Raw genomic sequence first — 22,042 nt, 5'->3', positions numbered from 1 at the left:
TTTCAGTAGATCACAGTCCCTCAGGGCTAAGGCTGTAACTCATAAACTTCTTCTCATTGCTCAGGGGAAATTCTAACTAGAATGAGAAAGCTCATCATGAATATCATCTCTGTCCCATTTGGCCTTTGTTGATCGAGAAATCAAACTGAGAAGTAATAAGTGCAGGACTGCAGTTGGACAATACTGTGCAGTGTCTTCAATACCAGCAATGAGGAATGAAGGCAAAAACTTTGGAGGCAATTAGTTCGATAGCCAGTTGTGAGAGACTCGCTGTCTAGCTGAATAGTTTCATTGATCTCCATCTGATGAAAATGTTAAAATAAAACAAAAAATGGCAGATGGTGGAGATCTGAAGAAGGATCATTGACATGGAACTCCTCAGATTTTGAGTTTCTCCAGAAATTTCTGTTTTTGTTTGTTTAAATGCTTATGAACAGTCTCTGCAATCTCCGTAACCTGTTCCAGTCCTGTAACCCTCTGATAACTTTGCATTCCTCTGGTATTTGCCGCAATCTTCTTCTCAACATTGACCTCTAAGCATCTACGTCCTAAGCTCTGGAACTTTCTCTTTAGGCCACGCTGCATCTTTCATTTAAACTGCTTCTTAAAATATACCTTTGTATCCATGCTTTTAGTTATCTCTGCTAATATCTGCTGTAGATTATTGTCAGATTTTATCTGAATATGCTCATGTGACACACCTTGGGATGTTTGCAAAGGTAAATGTGTTATGCATGTATAAGATACTATAGTGTTGTAGTGCAGAAACAACCTTTTGTGCTTAGGTGGCTAAATAGCTAGTTGAACAGTTAAGATGGAGATCTAACACTAAATTCATACACCCTTACGCCCATCCACTTGCACTTTTCCTTAAGTTTTTTTATTTTGCATTATTGCTGTAAGCAGAGACATTTTAATGGACTGTATGGAGACTTCATGGAGATATGGTGCTGAACCTCTTGACCACTGATTTGGGTAATCCAAAGTTCATGCTATCAAAATGGTCAAAATCTTATCTTTTGAGCATTTCCTGAAAGAGTGGATTGCTGCCTGCCCTGGAAGGTTTCTGCACCTGAAACAAGAAAAATCAGGTTGTAGAATTTTGCTTAATTGTAGCTTCTAAGCCAGATGATCATTGATTCAAGTTTTGCTCCAGAGACACGGCCACAGAATTCCGGCTGACACTCCTGTGCTGTGTGATTGTGCTGTCTTTCAGATGAGACACTCCACTGAGTTCTGGCTATCCAGTTGAGTGGATGGGAATGATCCAGTGGCATTATTTGAAGCAGAGCACAGAACTCCCCATGTCTGAACGGGCATTTATCCCTAAACCAATAACTCTAAAACAGATTGCTATTTTGTTGTTGTTTGTGTACAATCCTATTGTATGTAAGGTAGCGACCGCACTTTTCCTAGGAGAAAGTGAGGACTGCAGATGCTGGAGATCACAGCTGAAAAATGTGCTGCTGGAAAAGCACAGCAGGTCAGGCAGCATCAAAGGAGCAGGAGAATCGACATGCCCGAAACATCGATTCTCCTGCACCTTTGATGCTGCCTGACCTGCTGCGCTTTTCCAGCAACACATTTTTCAGCACCGCACTTTTCCTGACTAGTATTCACTGTTTGACAGCAGTGCATCCCACAGCCAATTCCCTACGTCAAAGGTGCATAGAAAGAGCCTCTAACAGTCTCCAGTGCCTACTTATTAGCTCCTGGCAGTGGCTGCAAAGTAATAATTTTGCTTTTAAAAGCTCTTTGGAATGGCTTGAGACTTAATTTGCTTATTAAGTGCAAATCCTTTCTTTAAGAAGTTATGATAAAGATTTTGTGAGGATGAGGATTGCAGTTTACCAGCTCAATGGTGGTGCTGTTGTCGAGAATAATTTCATATTTTTGTGATGAATGGCACCACCATGGCGACATTAGTGGAACTGCACCTGATAAAGCACACAGGCAGCTTGGGAATTTAAAGTGTATTGCTGGAATATCTCATCTGATGGGAATGTTCCTGGAGGATCCACCCATTTGTCTCACAACATTACACCCGAAGTCCAGTTCCCAAGTCAGAGACAATGAAAGTGCATAGAAGGCAGCTAGCAGGCTCCTATGCCTCTTTACTAAATCCTGGCTATACAGTGCACTGTTTCACTGCTGCTGCTTCCTTGCACCACCTGTTGCCTGATTTGAGGCACAGTCCTAGGAATAGAAGTACAGGGAGGTTAGGGCGGGGGGGGGGGGAAGGGGTTTGTGGAGCTGGTAGGGGACGCACAACAGCAAATATGACACTTTCTGTGGAAAGAGGAATTCTTGAACAAATGGTCCGGTGACTTATCATATCCATGGGTGAGGATGACTTTTAAGTCTGGGGCAGGAAATCTGTTAAGGCCTCAATGTGATCAAATGAAATGCATGATAATTTTTTTTATGTCGAGAGCTGTGATTCTTGAGTGTTGGAATGACAGTTGAAGTTAAATGTAAGTAAGGAAATAAAATTCAAAACTGACAGTGTGCTCAAGGTCTCGATTTGTTTTCAATACTTGTCTGGAGCTCCAGTAACAGGAAATGGGCAACAAAGGTGATCAGTAATATCCAGAGACTAAGCTAAAGGCTGAGATAGTTGAATTTAATTTTGCAGAAGAGGTTTGATATATTTTGAAAGGAATTAATCACAGCAATTTTTACTATTTAGTGAATGGTTCAAATCCTAGGGGACAAGAGATAAAAATAAATAAGGAATTTAGGAATAAGTAAAGAACTTAGGTGGGAGAGACTACAGTGTTTTTTAACCAGTGAGTCACGCACCTGTGATATTGGTTACTGATATGGGGTAGGGTCTGGACAGTTGAATAACGTGTCCAGAAATGTGAAAGATTTAAGGACTTTATAAAATGGCACTGATGGTGTGAGCATAAAAAACAAATCTTAGGTCTTTTGCTTTTTTCTGAAAATTCTGATGTTTTTCTAATGTTCCAGAGCACAAAAACACCTGGCCTGCGACCAATGGAGCGTAAGGATGTGAAGCATGTGTGCAGGCTGCTGAGGGAATACCTGACACAGTTCTATCTGACCCCAGCAATGAACGAAGAGGAGGTTGCTCATTGGTTCCTACCTCGGGAAAATATTATAGAGACTTATGTTGTTGAGGTATGTCTCACTCACTGAATCTTGATAGATATGAAGATGAACCTTGCCGTAGCAACAACTAAATATTAAGTGCAGTTTAAATCTTCTGTCCTCGAATGAATACATTGGCCAGAGATAAATTTCCCACTCCTTGTAGCTATCTGGTAACTCCTGCAGGAATTTAATGTAAGTGGGTATCGGGTGAGGAACACTTTGTTTTGGCTGTGTTGACCCTTTTGTCCAAATAGAGATTGCTGGATCTCAGGAGAAAAGTTGTATAATCCTGATAATAGTACCCCATTTCCCTCACTTTAGAAATCCATACAACGTTGTTACAGGTAGACTCAACTTTTAAATACATTCTGGATATCTCGTTACCGATTGCTTGCTATAATCCTCTGTATGTAACCATTATAACACCTCTACAAAGCAAATGTTCTTTTAGTTCTGAACAAGTTACTGCTCAAGTCTTTTTGCTACCCCAGCATGAGTTTAAGTGTTATAATACCAGTTAGATCACCCTCTGGTTATAACTAGGAGAAAGTGACGACTGCAGATGCTGGAGATCAGTCGAGTGTGAGTTGCTGGAAAAGCACTGCTGGTCAGGGAGCGTCCAAGGAGTGGGAGAATCGCCGTTTCGGGCATAAGCTCTTCATCGGGAATGAGGAGCTGATGAAGGGCTTATGCCCGAAACATCGATTCTCTTGCTCCTGGGATGTTGCCTGACCAACTGTGCGTTTCCAGCACCTCAGTCTCGATACTGGTATAGCTGGCAAGTTCTGTTAATGACCATGGATGAGCCACGGTGCAGCCCACTTATGAACCCTAGCAGGAATCGACAGCTTCATTGGAAAAGGAGAGAAAATTAAAGAAGGAAGACTGGGGACTGGCTCTCAAATTCTGTCATTGGGTCAGTGGATTAGTTGGCTGTTCAGATGTAAAGTGGTGGAGGCTGGTACCATTAAACATTTAAGAGGCATCTGGATGGGTATACGATTAGGAAGGTTTAAAGGGATATGGGCCAAGTGCTGGCAAATGGGACTAGATTAATTTAGGATATGTGGTCGGCATGAATGAGTTGGTCTGTAGGGTCTGTTTCCGTGCTGTACATTTCTATGGCTGACTTAATTTCAGTAATTGTATAAAGCATTTACTTTTGCAGTGGTTGGATTGAGTGTTAAGCAGTCTTATCTTAACACCTCAGATTCAGTTCTGTGGTTTGAGTTGACAGTGACCTCAGGATGACAAAATGTGGTCTTCTGACTGTGAAATGGCATTTGCATTGGCTTTTATTTTCTGGTTAATGTGATGCAAATTCATTTCTCCACTGCCAAGCATGCATTGCGTAAATTGATAGGAATCTGAGCTGGTCTGTCAATTGTAGCCCAAGTAGCTATCTGTTCTCTGTCTTTCACCTCATCTCTGTGTCTTTTTTTATCTTTTATGGTCTTAGCTTCTCTGTGTGTGTTTCTGTCATCCTTTGCCTGTGTGTGTATTTCTCTCCGTGTGTGTGTGTGTGCCTCTCCCTCTCCCTCTCCCTCTCTTTCTCTTACTCTTTTTCTCTCTCTCTCTCTCTCTCCCTCTCTCTCTCCTTTCTCCTCCCTTCCCCCCCCAACCGTGTGTGTGTGTGTGTGTGTCCCTAATCACATCCCTCGGAGTCCTGCTTCCCTCCCTGTAGTATTTATTTCTCTTCTCATGCTGTCTCCCTGGCACCATTCAGCTCATGCCCTGCCCTTGTTTTGTACTTGGGTAAAGGTGCTAGATAAGTACATGATGTGCTATTTTAGCTGTTTGACAGAATGCCAGCTCCATCTTTAGGACATACAGTAAACAGTAAGGCTACAAGTTTGCCAGGTTATTTGTAAATGCTGTTTTATTTCACAAACAAGTGACTCACTTCTCCCAACTTGTTTCTTCAGAGCACTGATGGAGAATTGACAGACTTCTTCAGTTTTTACACTCTCCCTTCCACCATCATGCATCATCCTGTCCACAAGAGCCTGAAGGCTGCTTACTCTTTTTATAATGTGCACACCAAGACTCCTCTCGTTGACCTCATGAATGATGCCCTCATCCTTGCAAAGTCGGTAAGTGATATCTCTTTTATTCAATAAAATTAGAAACTAATCAAACTGCCTCTTAATTTACAAAACATATTTTACGTAGGAGGTTGAAGATTAAATCATCACTTAATGCTATATCTGGTGTCCTAATAATTGTATAGACTGGAGCCAGTCAATTTCCATAACCCTGAGTTGCAATCGTGCACTGAAAACACTGAATGCACTTAGAGAAAGATATCAAAAACATTTTTCAGACAATGGACAACTTCATTCTTTTCTGTCGGACACTGGATTAGGATGGGTCAGAAATTGAGAGGAACATTATCCAAATTTTCCAAGTCTTAAAAGCATTGATAGTTTTTAGAATTGAGTTTAAGTGACTGATCAGGCCCCTGAAACTCCATTTATAGAACAGAGAGCAGCATGGGAACAGGCCTTTCGGCCCACCATGACGATGGTGCCATTCTGAATTAATCCCATCTACCCGCACATGGTCAGTATCCCTCTATTTTCTGCTTCTTCATGTGTCTGTCTTAATGCTTGTTAAACGCTGTTATAGTATCTGCTTCTTCCACCTACCCTGCCAGCACTTCTCCAAGTACCTATTGCTGTCAGTGGGAAAAACAGAACTTGCCTCAGACACCTCCTTTAAACTTTCCCCTGTCATGTTAAGCTTTTGCCCTCTCTTGTATTTGACACTTCCATCCTAGTAAAGACATTGACTATCCACCATTTTTATGTGTCTCATACTTTTATATAACTTTATCAGGACACCCCTCAGCCTATCAAAACAAATCCACATTTGTCCAATCTCTCCTTATAGCTAATATACTTCAGTCTAGGCAACATCCGGGTAACTGTCTTTTTCCTCCACTATTGTCAAGTATGGTAACTAGAACTGCTCACAGTGCTCCAAATGTGGCCCAGCTGCAGTGTGTCTTTCCAACTTTCCATGTCCTTTGAAATGAAGGCAAGCATGCCATAAGTTGTTTTTACCACCTTATCCACTCGCATTGCCATTTTCAGGTAGCTATAGACTTGCACCCCAAAATCTCACTGTATATCGATGCTCCTAAGTGTCGGCCATTTACTGTACACTTTCCTCTTGCATTTGACCCCTCAAAATGCATCACCACCCACTTGTCTGGATTAAATGCCATCTGCCATTTCTCTGCACAACTTTCCAACTGATCTACATCCTGCTGAATCCTTTTCTCAATCTTCCTCACTCTCCACAACTCCAATGATTTGCATGTTGTCTGCAAATCGGAACCCCCATATTTCATCCAGATCATTTATAATTGCAAACAACAGATGACCCAGCATTGATCTTTGCAGAACACCACTGATCACAGATCTCCAGTCAGAAAAAAAACACCCCTCCGCAACTACTGTCTGCCTTCTATATGTTAGAGAGTTGCTAAATGTTCTGCTGACCATTCCACATGTGTGTATCTGCCTCTGTGTAACAGCTTGTATCATCAATCCAGAGTATCAGATTCTGTCCAACCACTTGACAATACCATCACTGGCATATGAATGCACTGAAGTTTTCAGCTGTCAGTGTGCCTGGTCTCGGACAATTTTTGCCAGCTATCGAGGAGTACATCAGGAAATCCTTACATGTTCAATCTATTATACAATATATAAACTGTCACTCTCCTTCCCCTGCCCAACTCCCAATCTTCCTTCCTTAAGAGTTACATTTGGCACATGTTTTGGTGCATCCTTCTCCCACACCAAGTTGTACCGTCAACGTTAGAAAGAGTCATAGTTCCTGCCCTGTTCTACAGTGCTGCCTGAGGTAGATCAGGATAAATAGTTAACAACACTGTGCAACAGCAGCCCATCACAAACCCTTGGCCTTTCATATACAGCTCCCAGCTCCACTCTCTGGCTGAAGAAGTTTGAAAACACCATTGCATTCTCTGGATTTAGGTGAGGCTGGGAGTGAAACCAAGAGGGGCTTTGGGCTCAACATTTTGCTGAATGTATTTTGTTTTTGTGTCTCTGGAGGCCAGCCAGACGTCTACAGTACAGAAAAAGGCCCTTCAGCCCATCAAACCTGCAACACTCTCAAACAACCCACCAAACTATTTTAATCCTATTTTCCAGCACTTGGTCCATTGCCTTGAATGCCTTGACATCGCAAGTGTACATCTACGTGCTTCTTAAATGCTCCGAGGGTTTCTGCCTACAATTTCCTGAACAGGCAGAGAATCCTAGATTCCTACCACCCTCTGGGTTGAAACTAATTTCTTCACGTCCCCTTTAAACTTACACCTTCTGGTCTTCATCCGTCATCCAAGGGGAAACAGTCTTTTTTCTATCCTGTTGTGCCCCTCATAATTATAAACATCGCAATCATTTACCCACTCAGTCTCTCCTGCTCCAAGGAAAACCACCCCAGTGTATCTGAAAAAAAACAAAGAACTGCAGAAGCGAGAATTCAGAAACAAAAACAGTAATTGCTGGAAAAAAACTCAGCCAGTCCAGTAGCAACTGTGGAGAGAAAATAGAGTTAATGTTTCAGATGCAGTGATCCTTCTTTGGAACTGGACTTCTGTTCTGAAGAAGGGTCCGTTCCAAAGAAGGGTCATTTGATCCAAGACATGAATACTGCTTTCTGTCCACAGATGCTGCCAGACCTGAGTTCTTCCAGCTATTTATGTTTTTTGTCCCAGTCTATCCAATCTCTGATCATAACTAAAGGTGTCCAATCCAGGCAGTATCCTGTAAAATCTCCCCTGCACCTTCCCTGGAGATATTACATCCCTCCTATAATATAGATTCCAGAACTGCATACAATACTCTTTAGCTATGGCTTAACCAATGTTTGATAGAGTTCCAGCATAACCTCCTGCTATTAAACTCTATGCCTCAGATAATGACGGCAAGTGTCCAATATGTCTAGTAGTGTATCACCGTGATCAGTGCTGATCCCTTATTGTTTGTGATACATATAAATAATGTAGATGAGAACACGGACGGCATGATAAGTAAGTTTGCAGATGACATGAAAATGGACGGGAGGGTGGGGTTCATCGTGAGGAAGCATGTCTTAGATTACAGGAAGGTATGAATGGATTGATCAAATGGGCAGATCAATGACAGATGAAATTTACCCTGAAAAGTGTGCAGTGATGCACTTTGGAAGAAGTAACAAGACAAGGGATTGCTCGATGAATGGCAGGACAAAAGGAATCTCACATGAACAGAGGGATCATGGGATGCTTGTCCAACGATCCTTGAAGGTATCAGGTCGGATTAGTGGGGTGATTAAAAATGACACTTGCTTTTATCAATTGTGACATAGATTACAAGAGCAGGGAGTTTATGTTGGAGCTGTATAGAAACTGCTTAAAACGGGAGTACTGTGCAGTTCTGGTCATCGCACTACCAGAAGGATGTAATTACACTGGATGGGGTGCAGAGGAAACTCACCAGAATGTGCTCTCTCCATCAGCATTGCATCACAAGTGCTCAGGGCTCCGCAGAACTGAGCAGTTCCACTTCATCCTCCAGTTCATTAGCCGTTCTAACAAGAAACCTTTTCCTTTCAGGCATCAAAGCTCACAAGATGCAACAACTCTGGCCCTCTGGAACCTTCCCTCCCCTCCCCTTCCCTCTGCTCCAACCCCTCCCCAACCCCACCTCCTGTCATCCCTCCTAACCTTCTGCTGTCCAATGCTGAATGTTCTGTACTCAGCAAAGCTTTACCCTCTGCATCCCCACCTTAATGAATTTCGAGCACGGCTCGACATTGAACTCTTCTTCCGTCAACTTCACCTCCGTGTCAATTTCATTGGGCAAGAATCCTCTCCCCACCCCACAGACCCCTTCACCAAGCTCCAACATTCTCTCTCCATCTGGACCCCTCCCTTTTGGCCTTTTTCCTGCACTCGACCTGTTCATTGAGAACTGTCAACGTGACATCAGTCACCTCAATCCCCTCACCCATTCCAACCTATCTCTCTCCCACCTGACTGCTCTCCATGCACTTAGAGCCAACCTTGACTTTGTTATTAAGCCTGTCATTAAGGGTGGTGCTGTTGTGATCTGGCGAACTGACCTCTGCACTGCAGAGGCTGAGCGCCAGCTCTCCGATACCTCCTCCTATCTCCCTCTGGACCATGACTCCACCATGGAACATCAGGCCACTATAGCAACTATGGCCAGTAATCTCATTTCATCTGGTGATCTCCCCCACACCTCCCTCCAAGCTGATAGACCATCCAGCCCTGCACAGCCCGCTTCTACCTCCTTCCAAAAATCCAGAAACAGGGCTGGCTGGGCAGACCCATTGTTTCTGCCTGCTCCTGCATCTTCCAAGGTAGGAAGAAGTCAGTTCTTCCTACCTTGACTCAGTCTTTACTCCTCCGTCCAGTCCCTGCCCACTTACATCTGTGATTCCTTTGACACTTTTCACCAGTTTCGGAATTTCAAGTTTGCGGGTTATTTACCCGTCCATCCCCCGACCAGGATGGTGTCCAGGCCCTCTGCTTCTTCCTGGAGCAAAGGCCTGCCAGCAAAACTGACCCTGAGCTTGCAGTTGCCTGCCTTCAACAGGCCACCCTGTTCCCTGACCCATATCTCGGTCTCAGGCACGCTGCAGTGCTGCAAGAACAGCTCCTCCAGTTTCCTCCTGGGAACCCTGCTAGCCTTCAGGACTCCATATCAAGTTCCGTAACTTTAGGGCTTGAATTCTCACATGTCCCAGTCCCCTCCCCATGTACCAGGCCATGTGATCATATAGTTTGCTATTACACACAATGCATTGTCAGGCACTAACAGTCTCCGTTAAAAGCTATTCACCTTCCTGGTCAGATTGTTATCTATTCCTTAGTCTGTCCAACTGTTCTGTCTCTTGGGGCTCTATCTCTTACTCCTGACCCTGTCTCTCCACTCTAACATTTGCACATAAACCAGCATTTTCCTAGCTCCCATCAGTTCTGAGAAAATTACGCGAAACATTAAGTTTGATTTCACTTCACAGATGCTGCGAGACCTGCTGAACTTTTCCGGCAGGTTTTTGTTTCTCACCACGGTGTTTGGGATGGAGCATCTAAGCTGTGAAGAGAGGCTGGGACAGGCTTGGACTGTTTTCTTTAGAGCAGTGAAGGCTGTAGGAAGGCCTGATTAAGGGGCATGGACAGGAAGCAGCTAGTCGCCTGAAGGGTTAGTAATGAGGGACATAGCTTTAAGGTAGTGGGCAGGAGGTTTAGAGGAGATTTGAGGAAAACCTTCTTCAATCAAAATCTGGAATGCACGGTCCGGGAGGGGAATTGAGGCAGGCAACCTCACAGCATCTAAAAAGGTCGAGCGCTTAAAGTCTCATTACAGTGCTTTGGCTGTAGCCTCGAATGTAAAGTGGGATTAATGTAGATACGTCAGCACAGACTGGGTGAGCCAAAGAGCCTCTTCCTAACTGCATAACTCTGTAGTCTGAATTAAAACACGCATGCTGAAATTGCTCAACAGGCCTGGCAGCTTCTGTATGTGCAGGAACAGAATAAATATTGCAGACCAAGAGTCTTTCGTCAGAACCGTGTAACTGGTCATGCCATTGCCAGAGGGATTTGGCCAGGAGGGAGTTGTCTTCCCAGAAGTATCGGAACAGCCAAGAGGAGCTGAGTGTTAGGTTTGGTGTTCTACTTTTATAGAAGTCCATTTCTCGTGCTACTGTGTATGCCTGGGGCTGACATGAATGCTCTCAATCCCTGTCATTCAGTGGTGCCAACACTGAGACTGTATCTAGTTGGAGCAACTATGCACAGCTTGTTTCAAACAACCTGTTGATTATCAACCTGTAAATCCTTCCGATTTGTCTGTGGCAGGCAGTAAGAGTGAGAGAGCTTCAAGGTCACCAAACTGTGTGCTAGCAGTAACACAGCAACTTGGCCACACTGTAGGTTCTTGCCGTGAGCAAGCATCACTCTAATTCTGAGGGGCTGTTGCAAACAACTGTCACAACTCACATAATTTCACACATTGTCTCTCTCTCTCTGTCTCTCTCTCTCTGTCTCTGTGTCTCTCTCTCCCCCTCTCTTCCCCCCCCCCACATCCCCCCCATCTCTTTCTCTCACCCACCCTCCCTCCCTCGCTCCCTCCCGCCCTCGCTCCCGCCCTCGCTCCCACCCTCGCTCCCACCCTCGCTAGCGCCCTTGCTCCCGCCCGCCCTCGCTCCCGCCCTCCCGCCCGCCCTCCCGCCCTCCCTCCCGCCCTCCCTCCCGCCCTCCCTCCCGCCCTCCCACCCGCCCTCCCTCCCTCCCGCCCTCCCACCCTCCCTCCCGCCCTCCCTTCCGCCCTCCCTTCCACCCTCCCTTCCGCCCTCCCTCCCTCCCGCCCGCACTCCCGCCCGCCCTCCCTTCTGCCCGCCCTCCCGCCCTCGCTCCCTCCCGCCCTCACTCCCGCCCGCCCACCCTCCCCTCCCTCCCTCCCTCCCTCCCTCCCTCCCTCCCTCCCTCGCTCCCGCCCGCCCGCCCTCCCTCCCTCCCTCCCTCCCTCCCTCCCTCCCTCCCTCCCTCCCTCCCTCCCTCCCTCCCTCGCTCGCTCGCTCGCTCGCTCGCTCGCTCCCGCCCGCCCGCCCTCCCTCCCGCCCGCCCTCCCTCCCGCCCTCCCTCCCGCCCTCTCTTCTGCCCGCCCTCCCTCCCGCCCGCCCTCCCTCCCTCGCTCCCTCCCTCGCTCCCTCCCGCCCGCCCTCCCGCCCGCCCGCCCGCCCGCCCTCCCGCCCTCCCGCCCTCCCGCCCTCCCTCCCGCCCTCCCGCCCGCCCTCCCTCCCGCCCTCTCGCCCGCCCTCCCGCCCTCCCTCCCGCACTCCCTCCCGCCCTCCCGCCCTCCCTCCCGCCCTCTCGCCCTCCCTCCCTCCCGCCCTCTCGCCCTCCCTCTCGCCCTCCCTCTCGCCCTCCCTCTCGCCCTCCCTCTCGCCCTCCCTCTCGCCCTCCCTCTCGCCCTCCCTCTCGCCCTCCCTCTCGCCCTCCCTCTCGCCCTCCCTCTCGCCCTCCCTCTCGCCCTCCCTCTCGCCCTCCCTCTCGCCCGTCCTCTCGCCCGTCCTCTCGCCCGTCCTCTCGCCCGTCCTCTCGCCCGTCCTCTCGCCCGTCCTCTCGCCCGTCCTCTCGCCCGCCCTCTCGCCCGCCCTCTCGCCCGCCCTCTCGCCCGCCTTCTCGCCCGCCCGCCCTCCTGCCCACCCTCCCGCCCTCGCTCCCTCCCACCCGCCCTCGCTCGCTCGCTCCCTCCCTCCCTCGCTCCCTCCCTCGCTCCCGCCCGCCCTCCCTCCCTCCCTCCCTCCCTCTCTCCCTCCCTCCCGCCCACCCTCCCTCCCCTCCCTCCCTCGCTCCCTCCCTCCCTCGCTCCCTCCCTCCCTCCCTCGCTCCCTCCCTCGCTCCCTCCCTCCCTCGCTCCCTCCCTCCCTCGCTCCCTCCCTCGCTCCCTCCCTCGCTCCCTCCCTCGCTCCCTCCCTCCCTCCCTCCCTCCCTCGCTCCCTCGCTCCCTCGCTCCCTCCCTCCCTCGCTCCCGCCCACGCTCCCGCCCACGCTCCCTCCCTCGCTCCCTCCCTCGCTCCCGCCCGCCCGCCCTCCCGCCCGCCCGCCCTCCCGCCCGCCCGCCCTCCCTCCCTCCCGCCCTCCGGCCCTCCCGCCCGCCCTCCCTCCCGCCCGCCCTCCCTCCCGCCCTCTCTTCTGCACGCCCTCCCTCCCTCCCTCCCTCCCTCCCTCCCTCGCTCGCTCGCTCGCTCGCTCCCTCCCGCCCGCCCTCCCTCCCTCCCTCGCTCCCGCCCGCCCTCCCGCCCTCCCGCCCTCCCTCCCGCCCGCCCGCCCTCCCTCCCTCCCGCCCTCCCTCCCGCCCTCCCTCCCTCCCGCCCTCCCTCCCGCCCTCCCTCCCGCCCTCCCGTCCACCCGCCCTCCCGTCCACCCGCCCTCCCGTCCACCCGCCCTCCCGTCCTCCCTCCCTCCCTCCCTCCCTCCCTCTCTCCCTCCCTCTCTCCCTCTCGCCCTCCCTCTCGCCCTCCCTCTCGCCCTCCCTCTCGCCCTCCCTCTCGCCCTCCCTCTCGCCCTCCCTCTCGCCCTCCCCTCTCGCCCTCCCTCTCGCCCTCCCGCCCTCCTGCCCTCCCTCTCGCCCGCCCTCCTGCCCTCGCTTCCTCCCGCCCTCGCTCCCTCCCGCCCGCCCTCGCTTCCTCCCGCCCTCGCTCCCTCCCGCCCTCGCTCCCTCCCGCCCTCGCTCCCGCCCGCCCTCGCTCCCGCCCGCCCTCCCTCTCGCCCTCCCGCCCTCCCGCCCGCCCGCCCTCCCGCCCGCACGCCCGCCCTCACGCCCGCCCTCCCGCCCTCCCTCCCTCCCGCCTGCCCTCCCTCTCGCCCGCCCTCCTGCCCTCCTGCCCTCCCTCTCGCCCGCCCTCCTGCCCTCCCTCGCTCCCTCCCTCGCTCCCTCCCTCCCGCCCGCCCGCCCTGCCTCCCGCCCGCCCGCCCGCCCGCCCGCCCTCCCGCCCTCCCGCCCTCCCTCCCGCCCTCCCTCCCGCCCTCCCGCCCTCCCTCCCGCCCGCCCGCCCTCCCGCCCGCCCTCCCGCCCGCCCTCCCGCCCGCCCTCCCTCCCTCCCGCCCTCCCTCCTTCTCTCCCTCCCTCCTTCCCTCCCTCCCTCCTTCCCTCCCTCCCTCCCTCCCTCCCTCCTTCCCTCCCTCCCTCCCTCCCTCCCGCCCTCCCGCCCGCCCGCCCTCCCTCCCTCCCTCCCTCCCTCCCTCCCTCCCTCCCTCCCTCCCTCCCTCCCTCCCTCCCTCCCTCCCTCCCTCCCTCTCTCCCTCCCTCCCTCTCTCACACACACACACACTTATCTTATCCTCTCTCTCACCCTCTCTCTAACTCCCATTTACTCTTTCACAAACACACACTCTCATACACCTACCCTTGTTTGCAACCACCCTTTTTCACACACTGTTACTCACGTGGCATAACGTTAAACTAGTATAATAGGAGATGCTCCAACAAGAATTTGGCCAGAGTGCATTGCACCTGCATATGCTCTGGGAGTGATCGTTTCTGACACTGCATATTTAAACTTTCCACCTCTAACGTTTTTACATCCTGTGCCAGTTTGATCTGTGAATTAATTGTTAAATATATTTCTATGGAAGTGTTTGTCCTGTCTGAATATTTCAAGGCAGATGTGTCCTGAGTGATTTTCTGTTCCATTATTTTTTCTTTGCCTTAACAGAAGGGATTTGATGTTTTCAATGCACTGGACCTGATGGAAAACAAAACCTTTTTAGAAAAGCTGAAATTTGGAATTGGAGATGGCAATCTGCAGTATTATCTATACAATTGGAAGTGCCCCAGCATGGCTGCTGAGAAGGTAACCCACAATAAGCTGTTTGTATACAGACCATCGTTTAATGTTCACTCTTTTTCAAAACAGGCTTTGTTTGAATCCAGGTCTGGATCTGCTGCTGAAGTTGGACCATAAGCTTCCTTTGACTGTTGCAGGGAATGTAGAATGAGAGAAAACAGTTTTAAAATAGGGACTTGAAGTTCTGGGGCTCAGGCAGAAGTCTGGAGTTAAGGCCACAATCAGATAGCCACAATTTTATTGAATGGTGACGCATGCTAAATGGCCTAGCTTGCATCTTCAGACTTGAATTGTAAGTGCACATCAACAATTTGGCATACTTTCAAACTAACACAACAATGAAATTATATTGGGCAATTTTGCAGTGTCGAGTTGTGTTTAGAGAGGGCAGTATTTACAATAACCAATGCTTTTGGTCGGCACGGTGGCTCAGTGCTTAGCACTGCTGCCTCACAGCACCAGGGTCCCAGGTTCAATTCCAGCCTCGGGTGACTGTCGTGTGAGGAGTTTGCATATTCTCCCCGTGTCTGCGTGGGTTTCCTCCGGGTGCTCCGGTTTCCTCCCACGGTCCAAAGATGTGCAGGTTAGGTGAATTGGCCATTCTAAATTGCTCAAAGTGTTAGGTGCATTAGTCAGAGGGAAATGGGTCTGGGTGGGTTACTCTTCAGAGGGTCTGTGTGGACTTGTGGGGCTGAAGGGCCTGTTTCCACACTGTAGGGAATCTAATCTAATCTTTACTCAGTCAGGTCTATAGGTTTCTGTATCTTCATTACTGCTGCCGCTGTTGAATATATTGCTAGGCATTGACTCATCCATATCAGATAGAACATGACAGCACAGTACAGGCCCTTCGGCCCTCGATGTTGTGCCAACCTGTTGAACCAATCTGAAGCCCATCTAACTGACACTATTCCAGTATCATCTGTGTATTTATCCAATGACCGTTTAAATGCTCTTAAAGTTGGCGAGTCCACTACTGTTGCAGGCAAGGCATTCCACACCCTTACTACTCTTTGAGTGAAGAAGTTACTCCTAATATCTGTCCTATATCTATCACCCCTCAATTTAAAGCCATGCCCCCTCATGCTAGCCATCACCATCTGAGGAAAAAGACTCTTACTGTCCACCTTATCTAGTCTTCTGATCATCTTGTATGTCACCTCTCAACCTTCTTCTCTGGAATGAAAGCAGCCTCAAGTCCCTCAGCCTTTCCTCATGAGACCTTCCCTCCATACCAGGCAACATCCTGGTAAATCTCCTCTGAACCCTTTCCAAATCTTCCACATCCTTCCTATAATGCGGTGACCAGAGCTATACACAGTACTCTAAATGTGGCCACACCAGAGTTTTATACAGCTGTAAGGTGACCTCATGGCTCCAAAACCCAATCCCTCTACCAATAAAAGCTAACACACCGTACACCTTCTGAACAGTCCTATCAACCTGGGTGACAACTTTCAGGGATCTATGCACATGGACACCGAGATCTGTCTGCTCATCCACACTACCAAGAATCTTGCCATTAGCCCAGTACTGTTACTCCTTCCAAAGTGAATCACCTCATTCTTTTCCATATTAAACTCCATTTGCCACCTCTCAGGCCAGCTCTGCAGCTTATCTATGTCCCTCTGTAACCTGCAACATCCTTCCACAACTCCACTGACCTTTGTGTCATCCGCAAACTTACTAACCCATCCTTCTACCTTCTCATCCAGGCCATTTATAAAAATGACAAACAGCAGTGGCCCCAAAACCGATCCTTATGGTACACCACTAGTAACTGAACTCCAGGATGAACATTTCCCATCAACTACCACTCTGTCTTCTTTCAGCTAGCCAATTTCTGACCCAAACCACTAAATCACCCTCAATTCCATGCCTGCATATTTTCTGCAATAGCCTACTATGAAGAACCTTATCAAACATTTTACTGAAATCCCTGTACACCACATCAACAGCTTTACCCTCATCCACCTGTTTGGTCACCTTCTCAAAAAACTCAATAAGGTTTGTGAGGCACAACTTACCCTTCATAAAACTGTGTTGACTATCCCTAATCAAATTATTCCTTTCTAGATGATTATAAATCCTATCTCATAATCCTTTCTAACTCTTCACCCACAACCGAAGTAAGGCTCGCTGGTCTATAATTACCAGGGTTGTCTCTCCTCCCCTTCTTGAACAAAGGAACAATATTTGCTATCCTCTAGTCTCCTGGCACTGTTCCTGTAGACAGTGACAACATAAAGATCAAAGTCAAAGGCTCTGCAATCTCCTCTCTCAGAGAATCCTAGGATAAGCCCATCCGGCCCAGGGGACTTATCTATTTTCACACTTTCCAGAATTGCTAACACGACCTCCTTGTGAACCTCGATCCCATCTCGTCTAATAGCCTGTATCTCCGTATTCTCCTTGACAACGTTGTCTTTTTCCTGTGTGAATATTGACGAAAAATATTGAGCGCCTCTCCTATCTCTTCAGACTCCACGCACAACTTCCCACGACTGTCCTTGACAGGCCCTAATCTTACTGCAGTCATTCTTTTATTTCTGACATACCTACAGAAAGCTTTAGGGTTTTCCTTGATCCTACCTGCCAAAGACTTCTCATGTCCCCTCATGGCTCTCCTTAGCTCTCTCTTTAGGTCCTTCCAGGCTAACTTGTAACTCTCAATTGCCCTAACTGAGCCTTCACATCTCATCTTTACATAAGCCTCCTTCTTTCTCTTGACAAGAGATTCGACTTCTTTAGTGAACCACGGTTTCCTCGCTCGACCATTTCCTCCCTGCCTGACAGGTACATACTTATCAAGGACACGCAGTAGCTGTTCCTTGAATAAGCTCCACATTTCAATTGTACCTTTTCTCAGGGGGTGGTAGATGGGGTATAACTCAATGTGCTCGATGTATACAGAGGAACCTCGATTATCCGAATGAGTTGGGTGGGCACTATTTTGTTCGGATAATTGATTATTTGGTTAATTGATTTCTTCTGGGGCTCGGAGTTTTCTGTGAAGTCTGCTCCCCATTCAGGAGACTAGGCAGCAGCACACTACACGTGAGCCCTGCCCCCCCTAACCGTGACCCCACCCCCGCTTCCTAAACCCTGTCTGCCCCACACTACCCCAACAAAACCCTGTCCGCCCCAACCCCATCTGCCCCCAACCACGCCACCCCGTCCATCCCCACCCCACTGTCCACCCCACCTCCCCAGCACCCACCCACCACCCGGGGCAGCTGGACTGTACACCAACAGTAAGACTGCTAATGTCTTTGTGGGGTAAGTCTCCAAATCACCTGCATGCGCGCGCGCACACACACACACACACACACACACACACACACACACACACACACACACACACACACACACACACAACCTTTTACTGCAATATTTTTACAGGTTCCACCTTTGCCCTGTACAAGACGATGTTGGAGAGGTTATCTGGGGAAGGGGGTTTAGGGTACACCCCTGTGTAGAACTCCAGGGAAAGTGTGTGGGAAGAGAGAGAGAGAGGGCGGGGGGTCAGCCATTTGGAGACGATGCCTGGCTGCCCCGGACTGTTCTCGGCAGCATTGAGCTGAGGTCATTGTACCTGTAAACCAAAGACACAATCAGGGGTGAAACAGCTCTTTGACATAATGTTTCAATCGGGACCTTGGGAATCCTGTGCCTCCATAAGGAGATCTGCCAAAGGCCAGGCCAGTCTGGAGCAACCATGCATCCATGATGATGTGTCAGGTCACTTGAGGCAAGTGGGCTACTGTTATCACCATGCACAGAAATTAAGGGGAAGGGAGATTTCAAGGGGGGTGGATAGGCATGTTTATCCTGTTTGCATGCTGACCTGGGGAAGTGAGATTCTCGGGTTGAGCACCTCAGAAGGGTAGATGATGTTGGGGGTCTCTAACAGGTTTACAATGAGGCTGAAAGACAGTGGCAGAGACCACTGGCCGTCATTTCAGTTGTGAAGGACGTGGAAAGCGTGCAGTGTTGAGAACAGCCGTGCCCACACACTATCTCAATGGGCAGGTTAGTTGAGCTGGCATGAGGGTGACAACTAAAACCATTCACAGGTAATCGATAATGGCCATGAACATATATTGTCAATGTGGGAATACAAGGTCCACCCCCCATCATCACTGCTGGGAAGCTGTCTGAGCATAGCCAGCTAAACAGTGGGTGGTGTTGAAGTGGGGGGAATGCCTATGGTATCTGAGAGCCAATGCTGTGTTCATGCATTGTTACCTCTGCTCCCACATCTATTTGATGCTCATCGTAGACACCACCATTCTGCCAAGTAGTGATACCCCAGACAGCAACAAAACATCTAGGACCTGTATATAGATTGGAAAACCAGGTGCATGGCAAAAAAAAAACAAGGTTTTATGAAGGAAGCCGAATGCAAACTAGCTGCACAGCATTGTTAGCTGTGGCCCCCATGTGCCCTCAATATAATTTCTTTCCTTCTCTCCCTTCTGCTGTGATGCACTGAACCATCCTGTTCCAAAGGTAGGGTGGAAGGGGTCTCCTCTGTAGTTGAGCCTTTTGGCCCTGAAGGTTTGGGTTGGTGATCTCTGGGATTTGGAGAGTCACCTTGCCAGAGGCAAGTTGACCTTCTCGGTCTGAACTTCCAAGGATCAGAGGGGCAGGTAAGGTGGAGGGCCTGGATACCTCTGTCTCCAGGATGGAAACTGTAAAGGGGCCTGTCTGTGCCACCTCCTGCAGCTAGATGCTTCCTGGCACTGTCCTGCCTCATATGAAGGGAGGGCTGGTACAACAGGACTGAGATCAAGGTTTTTGGCCCCAGACTTGCCTTTGTTTCCAAGAACCAATGCCTGGGTCATAGAGCATAGGTGTTTGCAACTCTCCAACATCCCCTGAGGGTGCTAGGCCTGTCTCTCAATGGCAGCCCCAAGTTGTCCATCGTGACAGACACATGGTCACCATTTGGTCTAATGATGACTCCTCCCACCTACCCCTCGGCCTCATGGTGCCTCCTCCCACCTACCCCTCGGCCTCGTGGTGATCCTTCCACCTACCCCTCGGCCTTGTAGTGACTCCTCCCACTTACCCCTCGGCCTCGTGGTGAATCCAGCTGTTCTTTCTTCGCAGGTTGGGCTTGTGTTGCAGTAAATTTGCCATCACTGGAGCTGGGAAAAGCCACCGATTAGCCATATCGGGCAAGGTCTGCTGATCCCTGGTCTGACAGCGCTGAGTATGGAAGATCACGGAATGGGAGGGAATGGAGCTCGTGGATTTCAGAGCGAGAGTTTACAGATTATACCATCCCATAGACATTTACTATTCTGCCCAACTCTGTCAAATCAAGATTATATGCATTATACATGATTTTAATAAATGGATTAGAACCTGTCTAATTGGAAAAGGCACTCTCACAAGTATGCAAAGATTGAAGGCTTTTTTTATATCTCTCTGTGGGATATATTTGACTGTCGGTTCTCTCATCCAAAAACATTGCATCAACTACAATATGTCTCATTCATTAAAACTCTAAGAATCCAATTGCTTTACATTTTAACCTGAGTAGAGTTCTTTTCAGTGGATGATATCCTAATTGTGGAGCCTTTGGGCAGTCTCTTTCGTGAACAGACTTTAAACACTCTCGAGCAGTATTTCTAATTCACAGCGTTGTCTTTGCTGGGTGTTTCTAGGTTTTAGAATTGCAGGAATTTTCTCTGTGCTTTGGAGAGTTTCTAAAGAGGATGCTGCACACTGCAACTTTAATTTCCAAGAAGTCCAGCCTACACACATTATTTGGGTATTGAGAGTTAAATCTGTGAAGAGTAATGTGCAGGAGTGAGGGTAGCACTTTGTGTTAACATTTCAAATTTTCTACCAGACATTGCAAATACATAACAGTTAATGTAAATCAATGTTAACAGTGGGAACAAGGCTTAACGCAATATCCTACAGGCAACAATGCAATGAACAGGTGTGTATGTGTATGTCTCTGTCTGTCCATCTCCATGGTGCTCTTGCTTTCTCTTCAGTTAGTGTAATCCTTACCTTTCATGGTCCTTCTAATGTGGATGGCAACTACTCTCCCGTTGTTCTCTCACTCTCATACATGCTGTCTTTCTTTACTGAACTTCCGTTCATTCTTTTCCTCCTGTGATAACTATAAATGGATTAATGAGAATTAAATGTCATTGCATTGTGGTGAAATCTCTAAAGTGACTGATTTGAATGCTGTATTCATAAAACAAATTTGCATCTAAAATGTGTTCTGTGCAATCTGAAGATTATCTGTGCTACCCCTTATTGTATGGGCAGGTATCTTTCTAAGTCTAAATCTGATTGAGAGTTGGTAAAGTTTGGCGATGGTTAGTAGAACCTGGACAGTGAACCATATTGAGACCTGCATTTTCCACATGGGATTAGGGTCAGTTGCATGGCTTCCCTGTTTACATTGGCTCTAAGCTGCTAAGATCCTGCTAACCGCCTGAAATGACTTTAGTTTTCAGCAGTTTTTTTTCAATGTAAACCGCCTTCAATTTTGTTTGCTGTAATTTATGACTATGAGTATAACGTTCTATGATGCTCAGGGACTGTGTTTTACATTGTTCCGAACCTGCCCTATTATTCAACATGTACCTGCTGTAAAAGAGGAAAGCTCGACATAATTCACTAAAGCCAGCAGTGTGCCTTTATTCTGTTTCTAGCTGTACCATGAGCACCGTGTCTACAAAACTGTATCTCATCTCTTTCAGCCCTCCCAAAGTGAAATGTAGATGTCAAGGACAAAAGGCTATTTGCATGTAGCACCTATCCTGTAGTGATTGGATATTTGCTTAGCGTTCCAACTGTAACTTAAGTGGAGTAGCAATGACACTCTAATTAGTAATGTGGAAACTGGGACCAAAGAAGATGAATTTCCATTAACGGAAGAGAAAAACAGGGTGGTATGGTGGCTCAGTGGTTAGCACTATCTGTGTGGAATTTGCACATTGTCTCTGTGTCTGCATGGATTTCCTCCCACAATCCAAAGATGTGCAGGTGAATTGGCCATGCTACATTGCATATTCAAGGATGTGTCGGCTAGTTGCATTAGTCGGGGAAATGTAGAGTAATAGGGTAGGGGAATGGGTCTGGGTGGGATACTCTTCAGAGGTTCCATGTGGACTTGTTGGGCCTGTTTCCGAATGGCCTGTTTCCACACTAGTTATTCTATGAAAATACTGTAAATTCTGGAATGAAAACTAACAATGTTAAAAATACTTTATAGGTTTGACAGTATCTTTAAAGTGAGAAACAGAGTTAGTGGTTGCATTTAGCATTTTCTGGTTTTATTGCATGAACTCAGTTTTTAACCGTTCTAGAGGACTTGTTAACTATTTATGGAATGAGAGAATCATTAGGGAATGAGGTCCGCTTTTATTGCACAGAGGACCATTAAAAGACAGCCACGTTGCTGTTGATCTGCAGTTCCGTGTGGAGCAGACTGGGTCAGATTGGCAGATTTCCTTCCCTGAAGGACGTTAGTGAACCAGATGAGCTTTAG

At 48.7% G+C, this 22,042-nt stretch overlaps 1 protein-coding gene across 4 annotated transcripts in view; it reads left to right on the top strand.

Moving 5' to 3' along the window:
- Positions 1 to 20,051, top strand: part of LOC122557981 (glycylpeptide N-tetradecanoyltransferase 1) — a 79,156-nt gene extending 59,105 nt beyond the window's left edge. For all 4 annotated transcript variants that reach the window (XM_087977976.1, XM_043706284.2, XM_087977978.1 and 1 more), the window contains 4 exons: positions 2,974 to 3,144; positions 5,043 to 5,210; positions 14,386 to 14,523; positions 19,633 to 20,051. In XM_087977976.1, coding sequence (XP_087834102.1) covers positions 2,974 to 3,144; positions 5,043 to 5,210; positions 14,386 to 14,523; positions 19,633 to 19,653 — 498 coding nt within the window. In that variant the 3' untranslated portion in view covers positions 19,654 to 20,051. The remainder of the gene's footprint in view (positions 1 to 2,973; positions 3,145 to 5,042; positions 5,211 to 14,385; positions 14,524 to 19,632) is intronic.
- The last annotated feature ends 1,991 nt before the right edge of the window (positions 20,052 to 22,042 follow it).

This window comes from Chiloscyllium plagiosum, unplaced genomic scaffold, assembly GCF_037043375.1.
Source record: "Chiloscyllium plagiosum isolate Xiang-an unplaced genomic scaffold, Cpla_swu_hap1 HiC_scaffold_32, whole genome shotgun sequence".
NCBI lineage: Eukaryota > Metazoa > Chordata > Chondrichthyes > Orectolobiformes > Hemiscylliidae > Chiloscyllium > Chiloscyllium plagiosum.
This window is presented reverse-complemented; position numbering and strand designations above follow the sequence as displayed.